The sequence below is a fragment of the Lepidochelys olivacea genome, assembly GCF_965140295.1.
Source record: "Lepidochelys olivacea isolate rLepOli2 genome assembly, chromosome: 3".
Taxonomy (NCBI): domain Eukaryota; kingdom Metazoa; phylum Chordata; order Testudines; family Cheloniidae; genus Lepidochelys; species Lepidochelys olivacea.
The window spans coordinates 122379319-122404152 of record NC_140413.1 but is presented as its reverse complement, the minus strand read 5'-3'; the positions used below and the strand labels follow the sequence as shown (position 1 = coordinate 122404152).

Here is a 24834-nt window from a genome sequence, read left to right as displayed (position 1 = left end):
TACATAACTGTGGTACTTTTCTGGAATTTTAGCAGGTCTGAAACCTTCCCCAGTAACTGCTTACATGGGATGTGGACAATCAAAACAGCTACTTTAATTGGAGAAAACTCAGGAAACAGATATTTCCTATTAAACTGAGCAACTATTCTGCAGTTTTAATTGTAGTTGCTGAAATTTGTTGTTTGTTGAGATGATTTCTGGCCTACTTGCCCTGTACCCTTAGAGGTGTTAACATGTCCACTGAAGGTCATATACGTTATTAGCATTTGCTCTCTGCAAAGGGTGCACATCATTTAAAACTGCTTTAAGGGATGGTTAAGGAGCCACACCTAAAACAAGGCATAATGGACTCTACCCAGAAACTAGCACCATGTGTACACAGGGTTCCACTAAGTATTGTTTTGACCATGTGGGCGGGTGTCTGTAGGTTGGGAAAAAAAGTCTACCCGGGGGCAGAGAGAAGCAGACAAGAAACAGAGAGACTCAGTATATGTCTACACCACAAGTGCTACAGTGCAGCAGCTACACTGCTGTAGTGTAGACACTTATACAGTGATGGAGGATTTTTTCTGTCAATGCAGTAAATCCACTCCCTTGAGAGGCAGTAGCTAGGTAGATGGAAGAATTCTCCTCTCAACCTAGTTGTGTCTACACTTAACTGTGTTGCCCTGGGTGTGACATTTTTCACAGCCTGAACAATATAGCTAATTTTTAGGTGTAGACCAGATCTCAGAGGCAGCCAAAAAGCCAAGCAACTGCCTGTTTAGCACAGTGGAACCCTGGGAGAAGCCTAAAGGAAGATTTGGGGTCAGGGGTGCAAGTTGAAAGAAGCTATGGCTGTAAGCAAAGCAGCTATCCCCTGATTTTCATTCCTTCGGCCTTCAGAAAAACAGGTCGTTGTACATTCCTTGTACATAAACAAGACTGAATAAAAAAATAGCAAACTACATTATCAATTTTTGCTCCTAACTGGAATATCCCCAGGGCATTGAACTTTGACTGCCCACTCAGGTCATAAAGGGGCAGCAGTACTGTTTGGCATTTTGATATTTTTAAAATGGTCAGAAATTGAAACTTAATTTTGTCCAATAATAAAAAGGTGATAAAGTGTAACCATGTTTCTTTTATAGTGAGTTCAACTGACACAAGTTTGAAATTTGAAAGTCCTCTATAGGAGGTCAATTTTAGGGGTCATATACGTGCTATTCACCATGTCTTATCTATCTAACTTCCATGATCCTAGAATATATTAGCCGATGCTAACAATACTTGGATAAATTTAGTTAAAAATAAGATGGTCATTTAAAACTGCATGAACTGGAAACCACTCAGACATTCAATTAAGTAGCTTCTAAAGTCCTATTTATAGAGTTTATGTATTCTTTTATTTTTGAATCCTGATTCTGCAATTAAAATAAATCTTGGAACTGATAACAACACACAGAGAAAATTGTGTGTGTGACATTAATCTGGAGCATAATAGAAATTACTTTGAAAGATCAGGTCATTAGAATTATACAGTGTGACTCTAACAGGCCTAAATGTCTGGAATAAACTGACAGGACAAGACGAGTGATTTAAGAAGTCCTACCAGAACAGTTTTCCAGCTTGAGCTTCACCTCCTCGTATATAAGGAGTTATTTCTTTGGTGAAATTCCATTCTTCCTCTAAGAGATTTTTTAAACTATGAGATGCTTGAGGTAACTGCTGTAGCATTTGGATCCAGCTTCGCATATAATCAAAATAAACCTGCAAATGGAAAAAAAGTCATTTAAATTGTACGTGTTATAAAACCTGTAATTAAGAGGCTTAATTTTCACACCCACAAAAGATTCCACATAATACCAAGGAGATGGAGGGAACTATCTGTAATATTCTGTTTGCTGCAGCAGAAAATATGCTGCAAGCTTCTCTGCAATTTGTGGCGCTGAGATGAATGACACACCAAATTATTATTTTGAGAAACATATGCAAAGAAAGACACTGGAGACTGCAGATCTCTTCACAAACATGAGGAGCTCCGCTATACATGCACTCCTTCCCAAACCCTCTCCCATATGCAAACAAGTACAGTCAGCTCCGCTGTCATCCACTACTGACAAGAGTGTCGTTGTCGCTACAAGTTGTCATCCACTACTGACAACAGTGAATTCCATGGCATGCCAATGGTGGGCTTACTGAGTGGAGGGAAGAATTACTGCCAATTTAAAGGTATCTTAATAATAGTGGTGTTCTCAGAGATTCTTTCTTCTACATGCATCCCACTGTCAGTGTGCACAGCCTACCCACATAAGCCAAGAATCTTTTAGCAAGGAATGTCCACTGGGGTTGCACATGCATTGTGCGCATTCTCATGCCCCCTTTAGTGAGGGTATAAAGGGCAGAACAGCCACAACCACTACTCAGTTCCTTTACTAATACAGAAATCCAGAAACTCCTTAGCAGTGGGAAAGGAACATGGGTTTGGGGATCTGTGTGGACAAAAGCATCTTGAAGAATTTCAGTTACTTAAGGTAAGTGTCTGCACTTTGTCCACAAATCCCTTTGTAGGAGAGTGACTAGAAGTCCTTTCCAAGGAGATAGGTGATAGGATTCCCATCTAAATTATCACTAAGAATACCATTTTGTCACTGAGGTCATGGATTCTATGACTTTCACAGAACTCCGTGACTTCTGCCCACTGCAGCGGCGGGGCTGGAGCAGCTGTCAGCCCCCAGGACTGGAGCGGAAGCCAGTGGTCAGCTCCTGGCAGTGGGGCTCGGACTGTTAGTCCACTTCCCACCCAACCCCCCGGGTATTTTTAGTAAAAGTCACAGACAGGTTGCAGGCTTCCGTGAATTTCTGTTTATTGGCTGCTACCTGTCCGTGACTTTTACTAAAAACACCCGTGACAATATCTAATCTTAATTATGACTGTAGGACAGCTCTTCCAAACTGGGCATCTGTTCTAGAAGTTGCCACAATGGAGTAGTGATTGGTAAACATATGAACTGAACTCCAAGAAGCCACAGTACAAATCTCAGAAACAGGGACTCTCCTAAAGCAAGCTACAAATGTTGACTGAGCCCTAGTAGAGACTGTGCCCTAACTCGAGAGGGAAGAAGTAGTTTAACGAGCAGGAAATCTTAACACAGTCTGTAACCCATTTAGAGAATCTCTGAAAGGAAACAGCTTGTCCTATGATTTATTAGCAAAAGCCAAAGAGTCTGGATGATCTATGAAAGGACACAGCCCTAAAAACATCTAGTGTGTGGAGTTCAGAGTCTGAAGGCGAGCCATAAGATTTAGAAAAAAATACCATTTAACGTATACTTTGATTTATATGAAACTCTGAAACCACTTCTGGTAAAAAAAAATTGATGCAGCCTGAGAGTAAACCTGTTTTTCTAAAAAATTGTGTATGGAAGACTTAACATCAAAGCCTGAATTTTACTCACCCAGCAAGCCAAGGTGATACCTACCAAAAAAGTCAACATAACGACAGGTTCATAGGGACAATCCATTAGAAACAGGAGCACAACATTCAAATCTCATGTAGGCAATGCAATGGCTCTTTAACCAGAGGAAATACATGACTCGGGCTTTTTAAAAAGTGCAGAAGGACTATACCTAATACATCCAGAAATTGGGTGAGGTCAGAGAGAAAAAACTGATATGTTGGTATACTAATGTGATGAGCTTGGGCAACAAAATGGAGGAACTTGAGCTACCGGTTCAGCATAGGAAACCGGATATTACAGAAGTAACAGAAACAGGGTGGAACAGTTAGCATGACTGGAACCAACAAGAGGTGATATTTTACATTTGGTTTTGGTAAGCAGTGAGGACATTACAGACAAGCTAGTCATAGAAAACACTGGATAGAGCAATCAAAAGTTGATTTAGTTAAAATTAAAAATGGAAGGAGAATCAAAAACATTTTCAATTTCAAAAAAAGCAAACTTTTGGAAATGAAGGAAACTAGTTAGTGAACCCTCAGGATAATTTATTAGCTAGTAATCTTTCTAGATAATTTCTTAGCCCTCTGATCAGGAGTAATTACAACCTATGCATCCACAAAAGAGAAAGGTGATTGCCAACGGGAGAAAAAATAAAGATCCTCTACACCTGGTCCAGGAATCTCAACTGCAGCCTCAAATCTGAAACCTCTAGTCAGATGAAGAGTGCATTGTCACAGAAGTTTAGAAGAGAGGCCTTTTTCTAAAGGAGTCAGGAGCCTTTTGGAGTACAGATATGAAGAAGATGGAGAAGGAGAAAGGTTAGGATCTAATTTACTACTACTTCTGCAATGGAGTGTGAACACCTACAGATGTCCTTCGGGTCCTTCAGAGAGTGAATTGCTTTGTCAGTTCCCCAATTAAAGGGGCCATGGCCTTTCTAAAGGAAGGTCTTGATTGTGGCCTGAACTTCTTTTGCAATGACTGACAGATGCAATCATAATGTTCTTTGCATAATGACCGCAGTGGCCATTGACCTTGCCACAGAGTCAGGGGCATCTCATGAAGTCTGCAAAGCTGTCTTCATCACCAACCAGGCTTAGGTAGCCACCATCTTTATTTAGTCCCTGGTCTCCTGAGGAAGTTTTTCAGCTACCTCTAAAACCTTGTCCCATTGCAGAAAAATCATACTTAACTAACATGGCTAGATAGTTGGTTATATAAATCTGCAAACTAGCAAAAGAGCCAGCTTTTCCCCCTAGAAGATTCATCTTCTTGGTCTTAGCCTTGCTGTCAAAACCAAATACCCAGGGACCAGGTGGGTAAAAAAAAAAATACTTAAACCCCTTCAGGGGAACTTGATACCTATAATCTGCCCTTTTTGGCACGGCTGAGATAGATACTGGCATTTGCCATTGGTCCTTGGCAGGCTCAAGAATGCCCTCATTTATAGGCTAGGCTAAATGACCTTGGGATAGTGGGTACAAAATGTCAAATAATTTAGGAGATCCCTCCTGGATGAGCATTAGAGAAATTTCTAAGGTGTCCACCATTCTTTTAAGAAAGTCCTGAAATTCTCTATTATGGATGTATTAGATGGAGTCACAGCTTCACCAAGTGATAAAGATGATATAGCCAGTGGAATAAGTTGGTCCTCATATTCCTCCACAAGATCTTCCTCCTCACTATGAGGTTCTTGCTAATCACTCTGAAGGCACTCCTGAGGAGATGAGCGTGTATTCCTAGAAGATTTTTTAAGAGGAAATGACAATACTTACTTACCCCATATAGAAAGGGAACATTGTATCAGAAGTGGAACCAAGGAACGTAAGTAGAGCCCAGCAAATCGCAGGTGGATACAAATCCAAATTTTATATCTAGAGCCCTGTAAATCAGCAGATATCCACCGTATAGCCACATCCTGCACCCTGGCTTCTTGTCCAAGCTCAGTCTCCCCACTTCCCTGCCACTGGCTCCCAGTCCCAGTCTCCCTGACTGGCCAGTCCCAATCTCCCTTTCTGCTCCCCCAAAATTCATCTAATCTCTGTCTACCTCCTCCCGATTCCCTCATACTCCCTACCCCCATTTCTCTCCACCGGCTCCCAAACCAAATCACCTTGGCCAGATTGTCCCAACTCCAAATCCCAATCTAATCCCTTCACTAGGTCTGACTCTCATCCTCTCTCCTCAGTTCTGCCCAAGAACCAGTAAGGGAAGCACTGAGAACATAGGTGAGAGCCCCTGCTCTCAGCTCTAGTACCCAGCACCACAGCAGCCAGGAGCGGCATTTTTAACAAAAGCCCTGCTCATGTCCTGTGCAGCCTGGGGCATGTCCAGTACACACAGAATCTTTGAAGTATTTAGCTGCCAGACTAACAATTCTCTGGTGACTTTTTTCAAAGGCCCAGTTGGGGAGGTTTTTCACAAGAACAGCAGAAGACCCATTCCTAACACAAAGGCAAGCCTGCTGCCAAATTTCAAGCCCTTGCTTCAAAGCATGGAGACACTAGAACTTCTCAATGAAATGGTTAAAAGCGGCTTCTTTTTTTTAATTAATTATTTTTTTAAAACATGGTCAAAACATTTTTTTCCTCTAATCTAGTTCTCAGAAATGGCTGAACCACTTTTGCTGAAAGTTTTCAAAAAATTCTGCCTAAGGCAGACGGGAAATTTCAGCTCCAACGGTTGAAGTTTGGCAACGTTATAAGACTGAAAACAGGGTCTAATAATGGGAAGTGTCAGCTAACCTTAACTATATGCAGCGCTGTCAGCTCTCCCTATCATCAGACACCAAAATCAGAGTCTTCCTTAGCCTCCCTTATTCTTTAAGCTACTTAAAAAAAAAAAAAAAAAAAGCCACACAATGAAAAGATATCAAGCCACATTAAAGAAATGAGGTTTTAATTTAAACTCTCAAAAACAAAACAACTTCAGTTACACTCACTGGAGACCAGCAGTATATAATTAAATCAGCCTTCTGTGTTTAGTTATTGCCGTACCAAATATACTAAAAATAAGACATGCTTCTAGGATGGTACAATATCAAGGTGAAAATTAAAGCAAAAAGACGTTAGCTAGACAACTGTTTTCCTTGGTTTAATTTCAAACTTAATATTACTTAAATTAATTTAATTTTATTTATTATCACATTTATGATTCTATGATGAGCTATTTCATAAACAGAGGCAATTTGCCAAAAGAGCATATTACTGACTCTCTTAGCACCTAAGATAATAGCATTCCCACAATGCAGTCATCAAAAAAATCAACATTGTCTCTCACATACTTTTACATCTTTTGATAAAATTTATTAGAACAATGACCATTATTGCCATTTTTAAAAAAGATAATATAAGCAGGCTAGACAGTTACTGGCTAAGGAAGGACAATCAGAAATTATGCCAAGACCTAGAATCAAGCAAATATATAACAGATTTGTACTGGTAACAGAGTAACGCTAACACATTTACCAGGACACCAAAAATATTCCCTTTTTTGCTACTCACCATTAACATTTTATGCAGGTCCTCTTCAAAAGAATCTATGTTGTAGTCAATCTTCTGTAAGTCATCTAACACCTCACGTAACATAAACTGATAATATTGCTTCATTAGCAGGCCACCCTTCAGAACCTCTTTACACTCTCTTGCTAGCTGCAATAGAAGAGACCACAAACTGCAATCAATCTGCTATTCTCAAATTTCCTCTGAGATTTGGGAATTAAAGCTTATCTTATTTAAATAATACATTTGTGCCACTAGTGTGCTTCTCTAGCTTTCACAGACTAGTTGGATTGTTCCTATATCTCCTGGGAAGTTTTGAATAAGTTCTCCTGAGACTGTAATACCACTCAGCAAGTTACTGCAAGTAGGGATGGCAGCAAATGCTTCAAATTTTATTTTTGCTATTTGGAAAACCATTGTATGCAACTGAATGGATAGTTTAAAATTTTATAACTGGACAAGGAGCTTCACACTATTAGATCAATGGTTTAAATCCACAGCAAGTCAGTAGTAATAGGTCATTTGACAGTTGTCAGCTGTTTGGAAGCCTATGTGAAATAATTTACTATACTGGTCTTGATCCTGTTCCTACTGGGCAGATATCCACAACATGAAACACATCACCACAACTGACAATGACTGGCGCCCTCCCTTGTTGACAGTTTGGGCAAAAGAAGCCAAGGACTGAATGAATAATCTACTTATTCACAGAAGTGATCACTTCAGGTCAAGCCATGGGCACATCAGTGAGGCTGGCCATTCCATACCTGCTCTAGGAAGCATAGGTTTTTAAACAAGAAGACACTAGAAGCACACTGTAGGAATCAACCATGCACTGGCAAAGAGATAGTCTGGATGAAATAATAGGAATTTTCCATTCCCAAATCTGTATTATTCCAAACCTAACTTCCATCCATAGGTCTGACTATGCATCACTGTCCTTGAGTACCGATTTCATTAGATTTAGATTTGGGAGTGGTTTTTTTTTTTTTTTTTAAATTCTATGGAAAATGTTATGCTAATTTTCTTTCTGAAAAAAAAAATCACTACACTGAACCCTGTGTATGAGAAGGCTTAACAGAATGAAGTCAAGAAATACAAAAAGTAGAATCCTGTATTATTATTATTAGGGTGCAGTGCCTATGCCGTCCAACCATGGACCACAACCCCATTCTGCAAGGTGCTGAACAAACAACAAAAAGACAATCACTGTCTCAAAGAACTGAAACAAATAATCACTTATTCTTAGGCCTTGTCTACACTTTTAAAAATTAGATCAACCTAACTATGTCACTCAGGACTCGGAAAATTTGTGTGTCCTGAGTGCCATGTACCACCTACTCCAAGAGTAGATGCAGTTACGTCAATGGAAGAATTCTTCTGTCAACCTAGCAACCGCCTCTTGGAGACATGGATTAACTGCATTGATGGAAAACTCCTTCCATAGACATGGAGTGTTTACACTATGGTGCTACAGCGGCACAGCTGCTGCATGGTAGCTGTGCCATTGTAGCTTAGACATGCCTCTGTGTGAACTACACTAGTAATGTATTACTGACCTGGTGTATTAAAAAAGTATATATACACTGTGTCGTGGATAAAGGAAGAAAGGTTGCTCTGATTCTACAGGTGCACCAAATGCAGCTCATTTTACTTTGCACAACTAAGACTGTTGAAACAGATTTGGAAATCAGGCAAAAAGAATAACTAAACCCCTAGCATATCACATATTTTAAAGAACAAGCCCATTTTCTTTACTCTCCATTCACTCATACAATATGCACCCTGCCGATCTATTGACTTGTTATGTCCAAGGAGCAGTATATCAGCCCTCCTTCACATGACATATACCATATTATTCAGCTCTTAAGTAAGTGTAGTGGTGGCAGTGGATGCTTAGTGACCAGCTGAAAGCCTTTTATTTGCAAATTGGCTAACACTCACCATTGCTGCTGACCCATTTACATAGGTTTGAGGGGTTGTTACAGAAGTTCTCAACTGATTTATGCTCCTGAAGAAAACTAAGGACTGCCTTAAAATTGCTAGTATTAGTATTAGTATTAGTATTAGTATTAGTATTAGTATTAGTGCAAGATTAGTGACTGTACCTACATAATTCAGGTAAAAGAAAACTAACTGCATAGTTTACAACAGGGCCTATGGGTCATTTGTTAAAATTAGGACCCTAATAGTAGGGTTCACGATTAGAAATAGCTCAGTTACCACTTTATAATGGCCTTTCTAAAAGTTGTTAATAGCTGTTCCCATAGTGGCACATACTGTATTTTACATGTTTAACATTTAATTCCTTTTTTTAAATAGATTTTTAAAAAATCATATCAAAAATAAGTAGTGAATTGAAATGTTTATAAACTTCATCCAAGATTTTTGTGTGACAGTCCTAGAACAAACGAATACTTCCATTTGGTGGCGTTTTGCAATAATGCAGCTTTTACACATAAATCCAAATGAAGTATCCATATTACAGCTGCCTCAAAGAAGTTTAACTACATAGCAACTATACGCATTGTTCACTGAAACACTGAACCTGTTCCATAATTTGTATCAAATAATTAGGCAGAGTGATATTGCACATATGTGCAAGTCACTTTTTGAATACAGGTAAACTAAAAATTTCATTAAAAAAATAAAGCAGATTATTCACTCCAAAACTTTAACCCAGCATCTAATATTACCACATGCAAAAATAACTATTTGTACTTCATAACAGAACAATTAAATCCAAGTTTTATAGAAAAAACTGTAACTGGGCTAAAAAGGTTGTAAGTGGCAGTTTGATAGGAATTTAAAACAACAAAGCAGTGACCACCTCCAAAAATATGGTCTAAACTGTACATACTAAGGGATGTCAACGATGGTCCAATCTACACGGACCGAAAGTGCAGCTGCCAATGCTGTTTCTCTGAGGAATAAGTACAGCAATTCAAGGATTCTTTTTCTGAAAACCATGCTGGACATATAACGTAATCTCCAAATTACTATAGTCTACAACAGTTTTATAATATGATTATTTGTCAGAGATTTTCTTCCCCTGTAAATTAGGCTTCTGCAACCAAGCTTTTGACAAACTGAACCAACCAACCAATTTCCCTAAGCTGTTCAGACTCACTAGGCAGTGACTAATCACCAGCTTCCAAGGTTAATCTCCCCACCCAGCTAGACTTTCTTTAATTAGATTTTTCCTTAGTCCTTAAACACACCTTGTGAAAAATACTAACTGGATAGCAACAAACATGTGGAGAATAGACAATTTTTTTAATTAAGTATCTAACTACTAGTTAATCATAAGGGTCAATTTAAAACAACCTGGGATGGCTCCAAATTGTAAAATGTTTCATCCTAGAAACCCAGTTTACAGGTAGGGAATCCTCCCTCTCTCTGCTCCTAATCAGTCTATAATATGAATCAAAAAGCTATAAATTGCAGTGCCCCCTGGTTCCCCAGCGAAGGAGGGGAAAAGCTCTTACAAAATGACAGAACTCAGCACTCACCTAATAAGGGTGCAGACTGATTGTTCAACCTGTAGTGCCTGAAAAAGGTATGTAGGACCAACAGGTGGCAACCTTACACAAATCTTCCTTTGAAGACCTTTCCTTCTCAGCCAGAGAAGTGGCCATGTACAAATAGCTGATTTTCTGGTTCAGTGGCCAGGCCAAAAAAACAAAACAAAAAACAAACAAAAAAAAAAAACGGAAAAAGTTCATTTGGGCCAATCCAAAACAAAATTAATTGGGGGGGGGGGGGGGGGATGAAAAATTTGAAGAAAAACACTAATTTCATTTTGGTTTTTTGTGGGGAAGAAGGGCTGGTGGTGTTAAACTTTTTAAAAACATAAATGACACAAAATTCTAAACAATCATTTCAAATAGAAAAACCGCCATTTTTGGAACAAAGGGACTAGACTTTTTCCAGTGGTTCCCCCCACCCCCCCGGAAAACAATTCAGCAAATTCGCCAAGAATTTGTGAAGTGTTTCAGTGGACCCAAATATGCATTTTTCAGCAGCAGAAAGTTTCATCCAAAAGATTTCACCCAACTCTAGTAGTCACGGCCCTAAGAGACATGGGTTATGATTGCTGCCAGGAGAGAAGACCTGCAGCTTTAAATGGGGGGGGAGGGAGAGGGGGGAAAGTTGCCTATAACCCTGTTATAGAATTCAGAAGGGAATGAACATCTATTGGGTATTATGGTTCTAATGACTCAACTGATAACCAGGGGTGCTGGAACTAAGCATGCTGGGGGGTGTGGTAGCACCCCCTGGCTTGAAGTGGTTTCCATCATGTACAGGGTTTACAGTTTGGTTCAAAGGCTCTCAGCACCTCCACTATACAAATTGTTCCAGCACCACTGCTGATAACCCATAAACTTAGCAAGGGACATAAGAGACAATAAGAAGGAGGTTCTATAAATTAATTAAGAACAAGAAAAAAGCAAAGGAAAGTGTAGGTCCACTACTAAGTGGATAAGCAGAACAAATGGATAACACCAACAAGGCTGAGGTGTTTAATGCCTATTTTGCTTCAGTTAAATAAACTGCTCATGTTCAGTCTTGAGACAAGCACACCAAGGGGGGACAGGATAACCATCTTGAAGTATGTTTAAGGATTGCAATAAGGAGGATGGTGATCAATACAAGACTGGGCTCAAAGAAGGGGGCAACGAAAAGGAAAACTTGAGATTATAGAGGCAGGAGTAGGAAAGCCAAGATCTAAAAACTATGCTGTGGTGATGAGTATGCCAAATACCTCCCACTTTAAAATAAACAAAAAAAAGAAGCACTTTTGAGAGACCCTTGGGATGATGCATATTTCAAGCTCCTTGCCCACCTGATGGAGAAAAAAAAAGTGAGATGAAAGTACCTGGCTTGAACCTACATAGTTCATTCAGTTAGCAAAGAGATCTATTTAAGAAGTACCTCTGAACTACAGGTTCTTAAAAATACTGATTGGGACACCTCTGGCATTTGTTGGGGGTGAATTCATTCTCTCTGATGAGTCAATTAGCCAGAATATTCACTGTTGATCTTGTCTCTGCCAGACGTACAACTTTGACAGCAAGAATTAGTCACCTCTACCGAACAGTGAAGAATGCTGGTTTACAAACTAAAGGGAAGGAAAACGAAGAGACAGCACCCCCCATCCCTGAAGGAGTTTGAAAAAGAGAAACTAATGTGCAACCATCTTTTTTAAATTATGGAGAGGACCCATCAGACTGAAGTGGTTTTCTCCCATGCCCTCCAACATAAGGACATCCAGATCCAAGAGAGATGAGAGGAATGGGCTCAGAAAGTGGTCTTAAGAAACCTGTCAGTCAGTCAGTCAAGAGGTATGGAGCTCAATTACAGTTTGGAAATTAATCTTGGGTATCTAGAACCAGGATCTAAATCAACCTGAGAACTTATGAAATGGTGGTACCTAAAAGGACTTAGATGAGGAGGCCAAGAGCTTTTAGGTTGTCTGAAGGAAGCGATGTCTTAGGATCAGCAGTCAATGCAGGCTATCCCAAAAAAGTCTATCTCCTGAAAGGAGAGGGCCATAAAAGAGGGCCTAGATAGACCATCACCTCTGAGTAGGCGAAAGAATTATATTTTTACTAGTAAATGTCAGGAAACATCAATTTCACCAAACACACAAAATCATTTAAAAAAAAAATTCCATCAAAAATCAAAACTTACAGATCGCCAAAGTAAAATACTGCTTGAGAACTTAGTTTGATTTGAGGATATTTACTTTGTATATTTTGACATGTGATGTTGGAAATTTGTGTTTTGATGGCTATAAAGCTTTACCTTTCTATATCTCAACATCTGCTGTCATTAAATAAATTATCTGACCACACCCACATAATTTCCTCCAACAGAGAAAATTTAAATCAATAAAAATCAAAATATTCTTAAAAATAAACATCAATATTATCCATTGACATGATAAAAAATAAAAATAGAGTTCAGCCAAGCCTACCTATCAGCCAGAATTACTACACTGCCTGCCATCTCCCAGGCCAGTACCTGAAGCAAGTCTCTGGTGTCACATACAAGTTTGGTTGGCAATGAGAGGTAGTTTTGTTTTAATTTTTCTAGTCATGCTGCACTGAACGTCCAGGTTTTGCACAGGTCTTGAATTCACAAGAAAGACCAAAAGGAAAGTGAGGAAACCAGCAAGTAGAGGGAATACTTTTGGATGGGGAAAAAAAAAACCAAAAACTTGGAAACAAGCGACTGGTTACTGCCTATCGAGTATAAGCAGTAGAGAAGAATTCACCGGTTCAGATTGTGGAATGAGGAGCAGACAAAAAAATCCTAGTCTACACTGGTGAAGGAAACCATACTACACTCATACTAGCTTATGCCCACATTCAACACAACTGCTGGTAGACCTATTTCAACCTTACTGCAGATGACGTCTACAGCCTATAACAGCAATGGAATGCTATTTATTTATTTATCCTTAGTGTCTCATAATCCTTTACTCAGACATTTTGATTCCTGGCCGCATAAATCAAACAGGTATATGTGACCAGTTGTTTATTACATAAACCTCATTTCCATATGCAGTTGAAGGCAATTTAAGGGACACATAATGTACTATCATTTCTGTAACAAATTCTCTTTAAAACAATTAAACAGACAACATTATAATTAAAGAATAGAAAGCAGTTTTTAATAAAAACTCTTGAAGCAAACCTGCTTAATACTCAAGAGAGATGGTTCCCCAGCGGGCCTTTGTTCCAACCTTAACTTGAGACATTCATGGATAACATTGAGAAGTACTCGGCAAAGGACCAAGAATGCAGGTTCAAAAGATGGTAAATCCATAGATTTCAGCTCTTCCATTGATACAGTGCTGCATTTTTGCTCTGAGGAAAGTGAGGAATTTGACAACTGCACATAATCTGAACACAACATGGGATCTGGGAACTCTGAAAACTGTAACAAAAAATAAATAAAACAAATATTGTAACAAGGATTTTAAATAATCTAAAGTTTAAGGAAACTGCATGCATGAAAAAAGAAATTGCTTTTAAGAGCCAGGCTATTAATCCACTATGATCTAATATCCTGGAAAGTCTGCAACACTATGATTTCAAATTAAGTCTTTTTTAAAAAAGCTAAAATCCAGTTTTCTCATAAAGCTGCCAGACTGAGGACAAATAATTTAACAACAGGTGTGGACACTTGAGAGTGAACAATCCAATCTTAATTTATTTCCAAGATCAGAATATGATTAAACTATCCAATGAAGCAGAATATTCTCTGTATAGAAAGAAAACTGGATTGCACATGAGAGCCTGGAATAGTGTTAAACCTAAAACAACACTGGAACATCTATTCAGATCATCCTAGGATACTTAAAGGTAATTTCAAGATTTAAGCTTTTTCAAAAAACGTTCAAGTGTTTTATACTAATGGAGTAATTCTGGAAAAGCAAGGTGATACTGGGCTTTGTCAAGCTGTGTGTTGCATCTGAATGGTAGCATTACCGTATTTCCTCCAACTGTTCTATTAGAAATAGCACAGTGGGGAAAGTGCACAAAGCAACAAATAGGAGTCATCACACAGCGAACCAAAAAAAACCCCCCAAAACCAAAAGAAAAAACAAATCTTGAAAGTGTCCTCCTGCAAGGGTTTGTCAAACTTGGTTATGTTTCTTAAAGCAGCATTGTGGTTAAAACAAGTAATACAAAATGGTAAGTATAGCTAGTATGTTTTCAAATTAAGGAAGTTAAATTTATATTTAACATCTTAAGCTGATTGCATTCAGAGATATTCTCAATGATGTTATCTAAACTATACGTGTACCCAAATGTAATGTGTGTTTCAGGCACAGTTGCACATGCAAGCTTAGTGAGTGATAGCAATTTAGAAATCTGTCCTTTAATATGCATGCAGTGCTCACTAATGTTCATGGGAGTTGTGCATTATCCAAGGACAAAATTTGTCCTTAAGCTCTTTAAACTCTAATCCAGTTCTTATATTGCACCCATTACTGTAATATTTGAACACCTTCCATTGATGCATTAAGAGATGTGACTAGCATCTTTCATATGTAGTTCTCTCGTTTTTCTTCAGTGTCAGATGCATACAACATGGATTAATGTGAAAGGTAAATAGATTAAGAATATAAAGTAGATCAAATGATCAAGTACAGTTATGAAAATTAAAAACTTTAAATATGCTAACTATTTTTAGGCTCACCAGCTAATAGAAAACTTGTTTATTCCTTTACACCCACATTCACATTTTTGACATTTTGTTCCTACTGCATCAGGCAAGTTCTGTTTCCCCAGAACAGTCACACAGAATTATTCTGCCTGACAAAGTTAGGCAATGTACTTTTCCAGCAACATACTGTGTTCATTGCTTTTTAGCAATGGCACAAAACTAGTTGGCAGGCGTAGATTCTAAAGGGACTTTAAAAAGCACTAGCCTACTGTTTGATAGAAAGTTCCTTGAAGTTGACCAGACTAGTCACCTTAAACACAAAAAAGGGCTGATATGGGCTTCTTTGCATTATACACATCTTATAATTAGTAAAACTAATTCCTGTGCATATAATAGGTAGTATGGTGATTCCTTACACAGAGTTTCCACCAACCCGTGAAAAACAATATGAATAGAAGGGATTTCTGTGTTCCAACAATCTATCCATTCCAAATTGAAACTTCAATTCCTGCCCCCTTCAAGGTTTATGTCCCAGTCATCACCCTCATTTCCTCTCTAGGACGACCAGGGAAATCACCTTTACAGCTAATCAACTGTTTCTCAAGTGAACCAGCAGCTTTAAAAGGCATGAACCCCTTCTCCTCCACCCAAAAGGTGGAATGCACTGGATAAAATCCTGGTCCCACTGAAGTTAGGGATTTTTGCCACTGACTTCAATGAGATAAAGATTTCACCCACTGTCTCCACAGAACTCCCAGTCTCTGCTCAGACAAAAATCAAGAGACCAAGATGAATCAATAAGCAAGTATCTGTGATACAAAGTGCCTAACATTTCTGCTTATACATGTATAAAATGTAATGTAAAAAAAAAAAAATCAATGATTTATTTCAACACTACTCCTGTGTATCCCTGCGACTCGATGGTCTGCTACTGCAGTAATTAATCTTTTCAAAAGAAATCTCACTACACCTTCCTTTTACCCCGTTCAATTTTTTTAAATTAATCTATTTTCTGGGGCTTTAATGGAACCATAACAATAGCAGTCAAGGCTTTTTAAAGAGGACTTTTTCATTAGCAATAAGCCATACGAAAATTAGTAAGGATGAATTTTACTGCCCATGTGCAAACATCTGAAGGTTCAAGTCTTTGTTTTAATATAAATACATTTTTTTCCAAACACACTTTTGCCAACAATGTTTTAAGAACTACACTAGTAGCAAAAATAACCTAATGAAATTTAAATTCTCAACCTAGAATATAGCTAATGAGAATATGGATTTTAGTGTTTGTTCAGTAAATTTTTAAAAGACTCTTTCAAACAACGTGACTTTTCATAATACTGGGGAATTATTTTTAGGAATACAGGATTAAAATACAAAATAACTAAAAATGGTATTTTCTAATACTAGAGATAATACAGCAAGACTTTCAAATACAGGGCATCTATTATTAGACACCTAAACTCCTATTAAGCCACTTAAGATGCCTGATTTTCAGAAGTTCTGACTAGCCACAAATTGTTCTCTGCAGACATTTTTCCAGCAACTCTGAAATATCGCACCATTTAAGTGCCAAAATATGGCCTTCTTAGTAAAATTTACAAAAGTGCCTAAACTGCTTACAAGCCTTAGTTCCATATCCACACAAGTTAGGTAACTAAATACTTTTAAAAATCTGGGTGTAAGGCACCTAACTCTTATTGAAAATGGGACTTAGTCACTAGGGGTATGACTGCACTGCAATTAAATCCTGGCATCTGGCCTGGGTCAGCTGACTCAAGCTCACTGGGCTCACGCTGCAGGGCTCTAAAAACAGCAGTGTTGAGGTCTAGGCTCAGGCTGGAGCCCGTGCTCTGGGAGCTCACAATGGAGAAGGGTACCAGGGCCCAGGCTCCCCCAAGCCCAGATGTCGACACTGAAGTTTTTAGAGCCTGCAGTTTGAGCCCCACAAGCCTAAGTCAACTGACACGGGCCAGATACCACTGTTCAATTGCCATGTAGACATAGGCCAAAGCACTTTTCAAAATTTTACCCCAGGTCTCTAATTTTGAAACAGACATTTGAAAATGTTGGCCATAATCTTTAAGGCCCAGGTCCTACATGACTTTAATACAGATGAAGCCTTTCATCTGCATGGAGCTCATTGTAGTACTGGGTCATAAGTGTGATGAATATCTAACCTCAGTTTCATACTGCATATAAACATTTTTATTCAAACCAATTAAATTTCCTGAGTTTTTAGATATTAATGTTTAAATTACATAAACAATTCATTTTCAAAATAGGAGAGTTCAGGAAACTTTTTTTTTTTTAAATCAAAGCTCATTTTTAAAGAGCCACTGCATTAAAATTTTCTTTATATTTTGTAAAACGTACATGTGTATACTCAAGCACACAGGCAATATATAAAAATTCTTTAACGAAAAGTAACACAAAGGTTTACAATGAAACACCAATGATTTCAATTATTATAGCAAGAATGCCACCCTGATTTACAATAAGACTCACCAACCCACAAAAGTAAACTGTAACAGATACAACTATATAATAGGTAATATTTCCAGAAGGAAAAGAAAACAATGTAAGGACATTTGCATAATCACTGCAAGACTTTAAAGTTATACATAACATACACATATGTAACAGAACTACTTCTGCAAGTCTTATCTGAAAACAAAGTACTACAGGTAGGATAGTTTTGTTACAACAAGTGTTCTTGTAGATTAGCAGTGTTGTCATTGTCTCTAACAGCTAGTCTACAAGGGGAAATTATTGTGGAATAAATTTGGGTGTGAATTTAAAGCACACTAGCTACTCTGCACTAACTCCCCCTGTGGACAGTCTGACGGCACACTAGGAATGCCTTTGTGCTCATTAGTTTAACACGCATTCAAAAGTGTATTAAGCTAATTTGCACAAAGGCACTTCTAATGCACAATAAGTGTCCATGTAGAGAGTTAGTACAGAGGAGATTGTGCACACCAGCTACACCATGATTTTTCCACTGTGTAGACAAGTCCTCAGACTGAAGAGCCAATATCACACATCCAATATATAAAATTGTGCATTAGTCTAAATTTTACTTTTGTGTTTTCAGTACAAAAAATATCAGTGAAATGTCACAATTTTAATACTTTTACAGGAAACTAATAAAACGAAAAACACAAAAATGGAAGTGAAATAAAACCCGCCACAATCACAGCCCTAATCAGCATTTGAAAATGTGTTCCAAAGTTTAGGACAAAGGAGGCTGAATATAAAACCTGGAGAAAACAAAGTCTGCTAACACTGGGTAAAATTTTCAAAAAGTGCTTAAGTTACAGTAATTTAGGAGCCTAAGTCCTATTTTCAAAAGCACTTAAGTCCCCATTGGGACTTCGGCACCTACGGCATTCACGCATTTTTAAAAATTGTACCTATTATGGTTTGATTCTCAACACAAGTACATTTGTACACTAACATGATACACATACAAGGATTAAATAAAGTATAAGAAAAAACAAAATTCGCAACAAAATATATAATTACATAATGTTTCCGTTATAGGTTGTTTTGGGGAAGGGAAAAGTGGAATTACTTAATGTATATGGTCTGCAGTAATAAAAAACAACCCTGCAAAACTGATAAGATATTTACAATAAACAGAACCTCAGAGTTGCATACGTACACTTACAAAAAAGGAAATTATACCTTAATGTTAACTGGAATTTTTCTTTGAAAGGGACTTTTTAAAACTGCAGTTTCTAATAGACTCTAAAAGTTAACCCTTTTAATAGCAATCCCTGAATTTAAGTAATTTTTTTTAATTATAAAAATTATATTGTTATTCCCTTTTGAAATCTACAAAAGTTTTTTCAGAAAGGACAATGGGACTGACTTACAAAGGGAAACAGTGAAAACGACTATATTCAGAGTACTGTCAAAATGCAAAAAGTAGGCAAACTGAAAAATATATTTGCTGTATTCTCTTCGTTAGCTGTAATCTATTACTACTGTAGGTAAAGCATTTCAGAGAAATGTGATTTCCAATTTGATAATATCCCATTATTTTGGGGGCTAGCACAGGAAGTTTACAAATGTTGTTTCAATAGTCCAAAAATGATGGAACAGCTTAGTGAAAATGAGCACCACTGAGTGCTACGAGGCCATAAAGGTGTTCTCAACTATTCTACAAAAAGATTAATGATCAGTGGGTCTTAGAAGTACTCCTCTGCTTGATTCTCAGAATGTTTAATCACAGGGACCAGCAAGGGTTCTGCCAACTATTGGTGGTTCCCAGTCTGTGGTCTGAGAACCATTGCTCTAGAAAGGCATGCAGCTGTATTTGAATAAACAGGAAAAAAATATGCAAAGACATTCCTTCAAACCTTGGAATTATTTTTCATTCCTATTCATTTTTAAAAGTATGCTCTACCTATCGGGCTAAACTTTCATACATAGTTTCCATTTGTTTTTAGCCTATAAAAATGTGAATGCACATTTGTTCACTAATACCGAATGGCACAGACACATCAGCATGTACATGAACTAAGATTTTGCACATGCATATGCTTCAGAAATGCACAAACATATTCTCATACAAAATCTTGGAGAACATAAGTAGAAGCCAGTTTGAAGCTGGCTGCAATTTCAGCCAATAGTTTTAATATATTTTTTGTAGAGAACAAAATGATCTCAAGATCAACAGTAGTACTACTAGCATGATTCTTCACACCATCAAGTTACTTATAAACGTGAATTTATTAATCCTCAAAAAACCCTTGTGAGGTATATAAATGTTATCCTTTTACAAATAGGAAAACAGAACCAAGAGGATCCAGCAACTTGTCCAAGAGCACAGAAGGAATTCATATTAGAGCTGAGATTAGAAAGCAGAAGGATCCCTGTGTCCCAGGACTAGTCATGCCACTAAACAATGCTACCTCATGATGGAAGAAAAAACCTTGACTACTAGTATTGCTAAATACATATTGTCTAAAACTTGCGTAACACTGTTTATGTCATGATTATTGAAGAACATATGGTAGGAAATGTTATTTTTGTTCCAAAATACAAACATGTAATAAACAAATTCTATAAATTAGCTATGCTTATTTCAGTATTAAGTGTCAGGAGAGTTAGCAATTCATGAAGGTACATAACTAGTTTACTAGAAAGGATTTCTCCATGGAAAATTGTTGTTTCTATCAAAACATTGTTAAGGTTATATCATCAATCACAACTAAGGAAATACTTATGCTACGTTGAATAGCAACTTAATTACATGATCAGATGCCATTTCTAAAATATAATAAAATACCCTACTTTTTCTTCTTAAAGTTATATACAAACGTAGACTCTTGCAAGATTATTTCCATTCATGTACACTTACACTACTATCATGGTCACAATGGTTCGCAGCATCATTAACAAGAAAGAAAATATACACCATAGAACATTTTAAGTTTAGTCAGCAGCTGGTATTATGCAATTTCTTTTCAACAGCTAACAGATTTTCTTAAGTGAAGTTTGTGGATAAAGCAGTTAACACTGAAGTGACCAATATGCCTTAAAGTTTTTTCACTATTGCTCAGTATTATACTAAATTTGTAGTATGTTGTGTAAGAACAGTTTACTGTGTAGTTAGGATTAGATGAAGTGAAGCGTTTGCATATACTGTCCTTACATGTGCGGTGTGCTGAAGTCTACATCTACAAAAATAGACGGTAAACCATAAATGGCATTGTGGCTTAATTCACCTCTGGAGACCTGAATTCAGATCCTGTTTGGGCTACAAATTCTAGCCATAAAAACTTCAGAAGTCCATAGCTAATTATCCTGGATCTTAATTACTGCATGACATTTCAACCAGTACACTCAGTTTATTGCTTCCATCATTACTTTCCATTTAAATCACTTATAATTTTCTTTATTTAGTGTATTATAACCTGAAACAAAAAAATGAAAACAAATAAGAGCCAGTGGAAAAATTTAATGGACTTAAGCTGCTTTCTTTCATAGATTTTAAGGTTAGACGAGACCATTAGATCACCTACTCTGACCACCTATATATCAAAGGCCATAGAATTTAATCCCATATTGAGGCCTATAACTTGTGTGTGGCAAAAGCACAGTTTCCAGAAAGGCATCCAGTCCTGATTTAAAGACAAGAGATGGAGAAGCCACCATTTGCCCCTTGGTAGTATGTTCCAATGTTTAATCACCCTCACTGTTCAAAATGTGTGCCTTTCTTTCTAATTTGAACTTGTCTAGCTTTAACTTCCAACCATCAGAACTTTACCAAACAATAATGGTGCTTATAGTAAACACAGTTTATACTACATGGAAGGTTCATTCTTACTTTTGCTGAGGTCAACAGAAACATTTCTTAATTTCATTGTTAGCTCTTGTAGGCTTTTAATGGTAGCGCACCTCCTTTCTCTCAAAATTAAAAGGATTAACTCATTAATATAAAGTTATCTCAAACAAATATGGCAATTAGAATGAGCTACTGATTCTTGGAATTTACCAATTATTACTACACTTTAAAAAATGAGAGTGAGACACTTTATAAATCAAATTGCAATACCTGAGAAAACACCTGTTTCTAATTAGCAGAGATTACATACCAAAGGTAAGAAACAGGTGTGTCCAGAATGAAATTTTATTTTTATTTTAAGAAGGAGAAAAATGTAAGTCAGAAAACTGGTTTGTCAGGTGAAAATAATTGATGCTTTCCAAGCTCTTGATTCAACTGTGGTAGGTAATATTTGAAACAATACTGAGGGGGGGTGGGGAGCCGAGTGAATCTACAGTATTCCCATTTATGCCAGCAAGGAACCTACCTCCAGCTGGTGATCACCCTTTACCAATGCCATACGGGCCCTTTGCAAGGAACCATGCATTAGCTTGTGAAGTCTTAAAATTAGTTTCCTCAACCCCATTTGCTTCAGTGCTTTGTCTACAAATGGCCTGTAAATAGAGGTCAAACAGTGTCTGCTGCAGCCTGCCTCGGCACTGCACTCTGGAATAACCCAACAGGCCAAGTCATCCTCTGATTCAAGCCTGTCAAGCTTCCTTGAAAAATGGTCCTGTAGCTGAAAATCAAAATTTGGCTTATTGGTAAAATTGTTCTTGATGGCTTGTCTGAGTTCCTCAACATTCTCCTCAGAGATTTGTTCTTCATCTTCACTTTCCTCAATGCATGTTCCTGAGGATTCTTTTACTTCTGCTTCCCTACCATCTTCCTCATCCTCTGGATCATTTTCCTTGGACGGTTGAGGAGAAGGAATTTCAAACACTGGCCAGCCAATGTCAGACAGATTCTTGATGCCCAAAACAGTTCCCATAATCCTTAGTTTCTGGTTTAAGTCTTTTGTAATGTTTAACCACAGACAGAGTGCCTGCACCCTGTCTTGGAAGTCCTTTGCAGCATACTTTTCATAGTCCTTTTGAAGGGCCTGCAGAGATGGATAAAGTGCTTCTACATACTCTAGCAGCTCCATTATCCTCTTTACTTGCTCAAAGGAGACCCGCTGACGATGGAGGTGTTCATAGTAACTTGTGTAACCCACAGCACTAGTTCCATGGGCTGCTTTGCAATGTCCTTCTCCTGAAGTACCATTGAAACTGGCTTCATTTCTTACACAGGAGAAGCTTTCATACTTCACTTTGAAGGTGAGGATTTCATTAATAATATCTGGGATGGCTTGACGGGCCGTATACAGATAGAAATCTTGGTCATTAATGCTCCGGCCTGCATGCCATGCTTGCAGCTCAAGCCAGATCAGTTCATTGGATCGATTCAACCAGACAGAGGAGGTGTTTTCCTGTCCTCTCTGTTCCCGGTCCTTTTTCTTTGAGACTGAGGTAAGCTTTAACAAAAGCCGCAGGGTTTCAAAAAATTTTAAGCGGTCTGCTGGGCAATCAGTCCTAGAAGTCTGGCGTGCAGTTCTGGCTATAGGCATGGGCACAGAGACTGGAAGCTTAGCATTGCTACAGCCAAGGCTGAGGTAAGGCTTATTGAGATCAACATCTGGAATTGATTTTTTTGGCAAGGACCCACCAACTGAGTCTAACATGAATGAGCACTGCACATTTTTCTTGAGATCTCGTTCTGTTGTCCTAAGGGTGGCTCGAATCTTTTTCCCGTGCTTATAGCTGTGCTCTTCCACATTGTCAGTGGTTTTGCCATTATCTTTTTGTGGAGGCTGATTTGGTGCACTCATCTTTTCTGTAAAAGAAATTGAAAAAGAATTTGACTACAGCAACATGAGGACCTTTTTAAAGAACACTGCTCCTTAACTACATTTTATGAGTCTTATTTTATTTGTACTTTCTATCCACCCAAGCATCCAAATTTTGTTTTATTTATATCATATGCTAAATAGATAGAAAGAAAACAGTTCCATAATTAAAAGTAATATCTGCATTTTGATTTTATAAGTTTAGGTGGCATTTCCTTGTTTATTTACAGAATGCCATAACCTCCACTAATAGAATTTATACTGTAGTTATCATCATGGTATCTGATCAACTTACTGATTTTAAAGGTTATATACATAGTGATACGTTACTCTAAATCTCCATCTATAGGAATTTAAAAAAACTGAACTGGGAAAAGCTAAATTAAAAAATCTAGGTCAAATATTAGGTATCTATAAAATGACCAAACAGGATTTTTCTACCTCTGAATATCCATCAATCTTAATCCACAAATTACTGGCACAACACAGTAGCTCCAAAATTTGCTCTTTTAATTACACAGTCACTTGGACACCAACAATTCATATACACAAGTGAAAACCCTAGAACACATATAATTCCCGAAATAAAGAAATGCTGAATCCACTTAAAAATGAAGAGCACACCATTGTATTGTGGGATTTTCTAACAATAGGTTTAACTCTGCAACCACTGGTAAGAACATTTTGCAGTACTAAATAAAATTGTAATAATTGACTTCTAATTATAATTACCTCTTTTGCTGCATGTGGCAGCTGGAGTCAGTGACTAAGCAGCAATCCAGAGGGCACAGAGGGACTAACAGCCTGGACGCAGATTGACTGTAAAGGTTGGGGCCTGCTTTAGTTTCTTGCATACAGTATTTACAAAACGGGGAAATCAGCAAGTGATCAAAATGTGAAATTGTCAAAGTTACACCACCAAGCATTTTGTCTGATGCAAGTAACTCTCCTTTCTTTACACTGAATACATTAGAAGTGTAATAAAGTGGTAACAGTCAGAACAGTGTACCCAACCACCTAGATTCTCACATCTCAGTAGTATCTTATTGAAAATATTTCAGCAATGATGGAATGCTAATTACAATTCAGCACTTTTAAAAATATATATCTAGTAGCTAACACTAACTGTATCCACAAACAGATGGAAACAAATCAAACTGTTATTTCCCTAGAACAGAGGAACAGTACAAAATGCTGTAAACATCCCACGTTGCCAATGCACGATTATTCCCTATATTGAGTACATTCCCATACCTGTCCTTACAGAAAGTACCTGCATTATAACCCTGATAGCAATCAGGGAGGTGGCCACTAATCAAGGTTCTCCTCAAACTCTGTGATTGCACAGCCTCTGCCAGAAGACACTCATCACAGACTGATGCCTGCTGCATAAAAGTCCAGCCACTGGTCTCCCCTTTCACAAAACAGCCAGAGGAAAAAGTGGTGGTGGTACCCCTCCCCTTATCAGTTTTAGCCCAATAGTTAGGG

General features: G+C 37.8%; 1 protein-coding gene across 7 annotated transcripts in view; it reads right to left on the bottom strand.

Moving 5' to 3' along the window:
• The window catches only part of MAP3K4 (mitogen-activated protein kinase kinase kinase 4), a 144648-nt gene that overhangs the window by 74554 nt on the left and 45260 nt on the right, over positions 1-24834 (bottom strand). For all 7 annotated transcript variants that reach the window (XR_014710966.1, XR_014710967.1, XM_084624134.1 and 4 more), the window contains exons 3-6: positions 21946-23333; positions 13643-13885; positions 6944-7090; positions 1592-1749 (exon numbers count right to left, since the gene is read on the bottom strand). Coding sequence is in view for 5 of the 7 variants with exons in the window: in XM_084624134.1 (XP_084480260.1) it covers positions 1592-1749; positions 6944-7090; positions 13643-13885; positions 21946-23333 (1936 nt within the window). In the remaining 2 variants the exon portion in view is untranslated. The remainder of the gene's footprint in view (positions 1-1591; positions 1750-6943; positions 7091-13642; positions 13886-21945; positions 23334-24834) is intronic.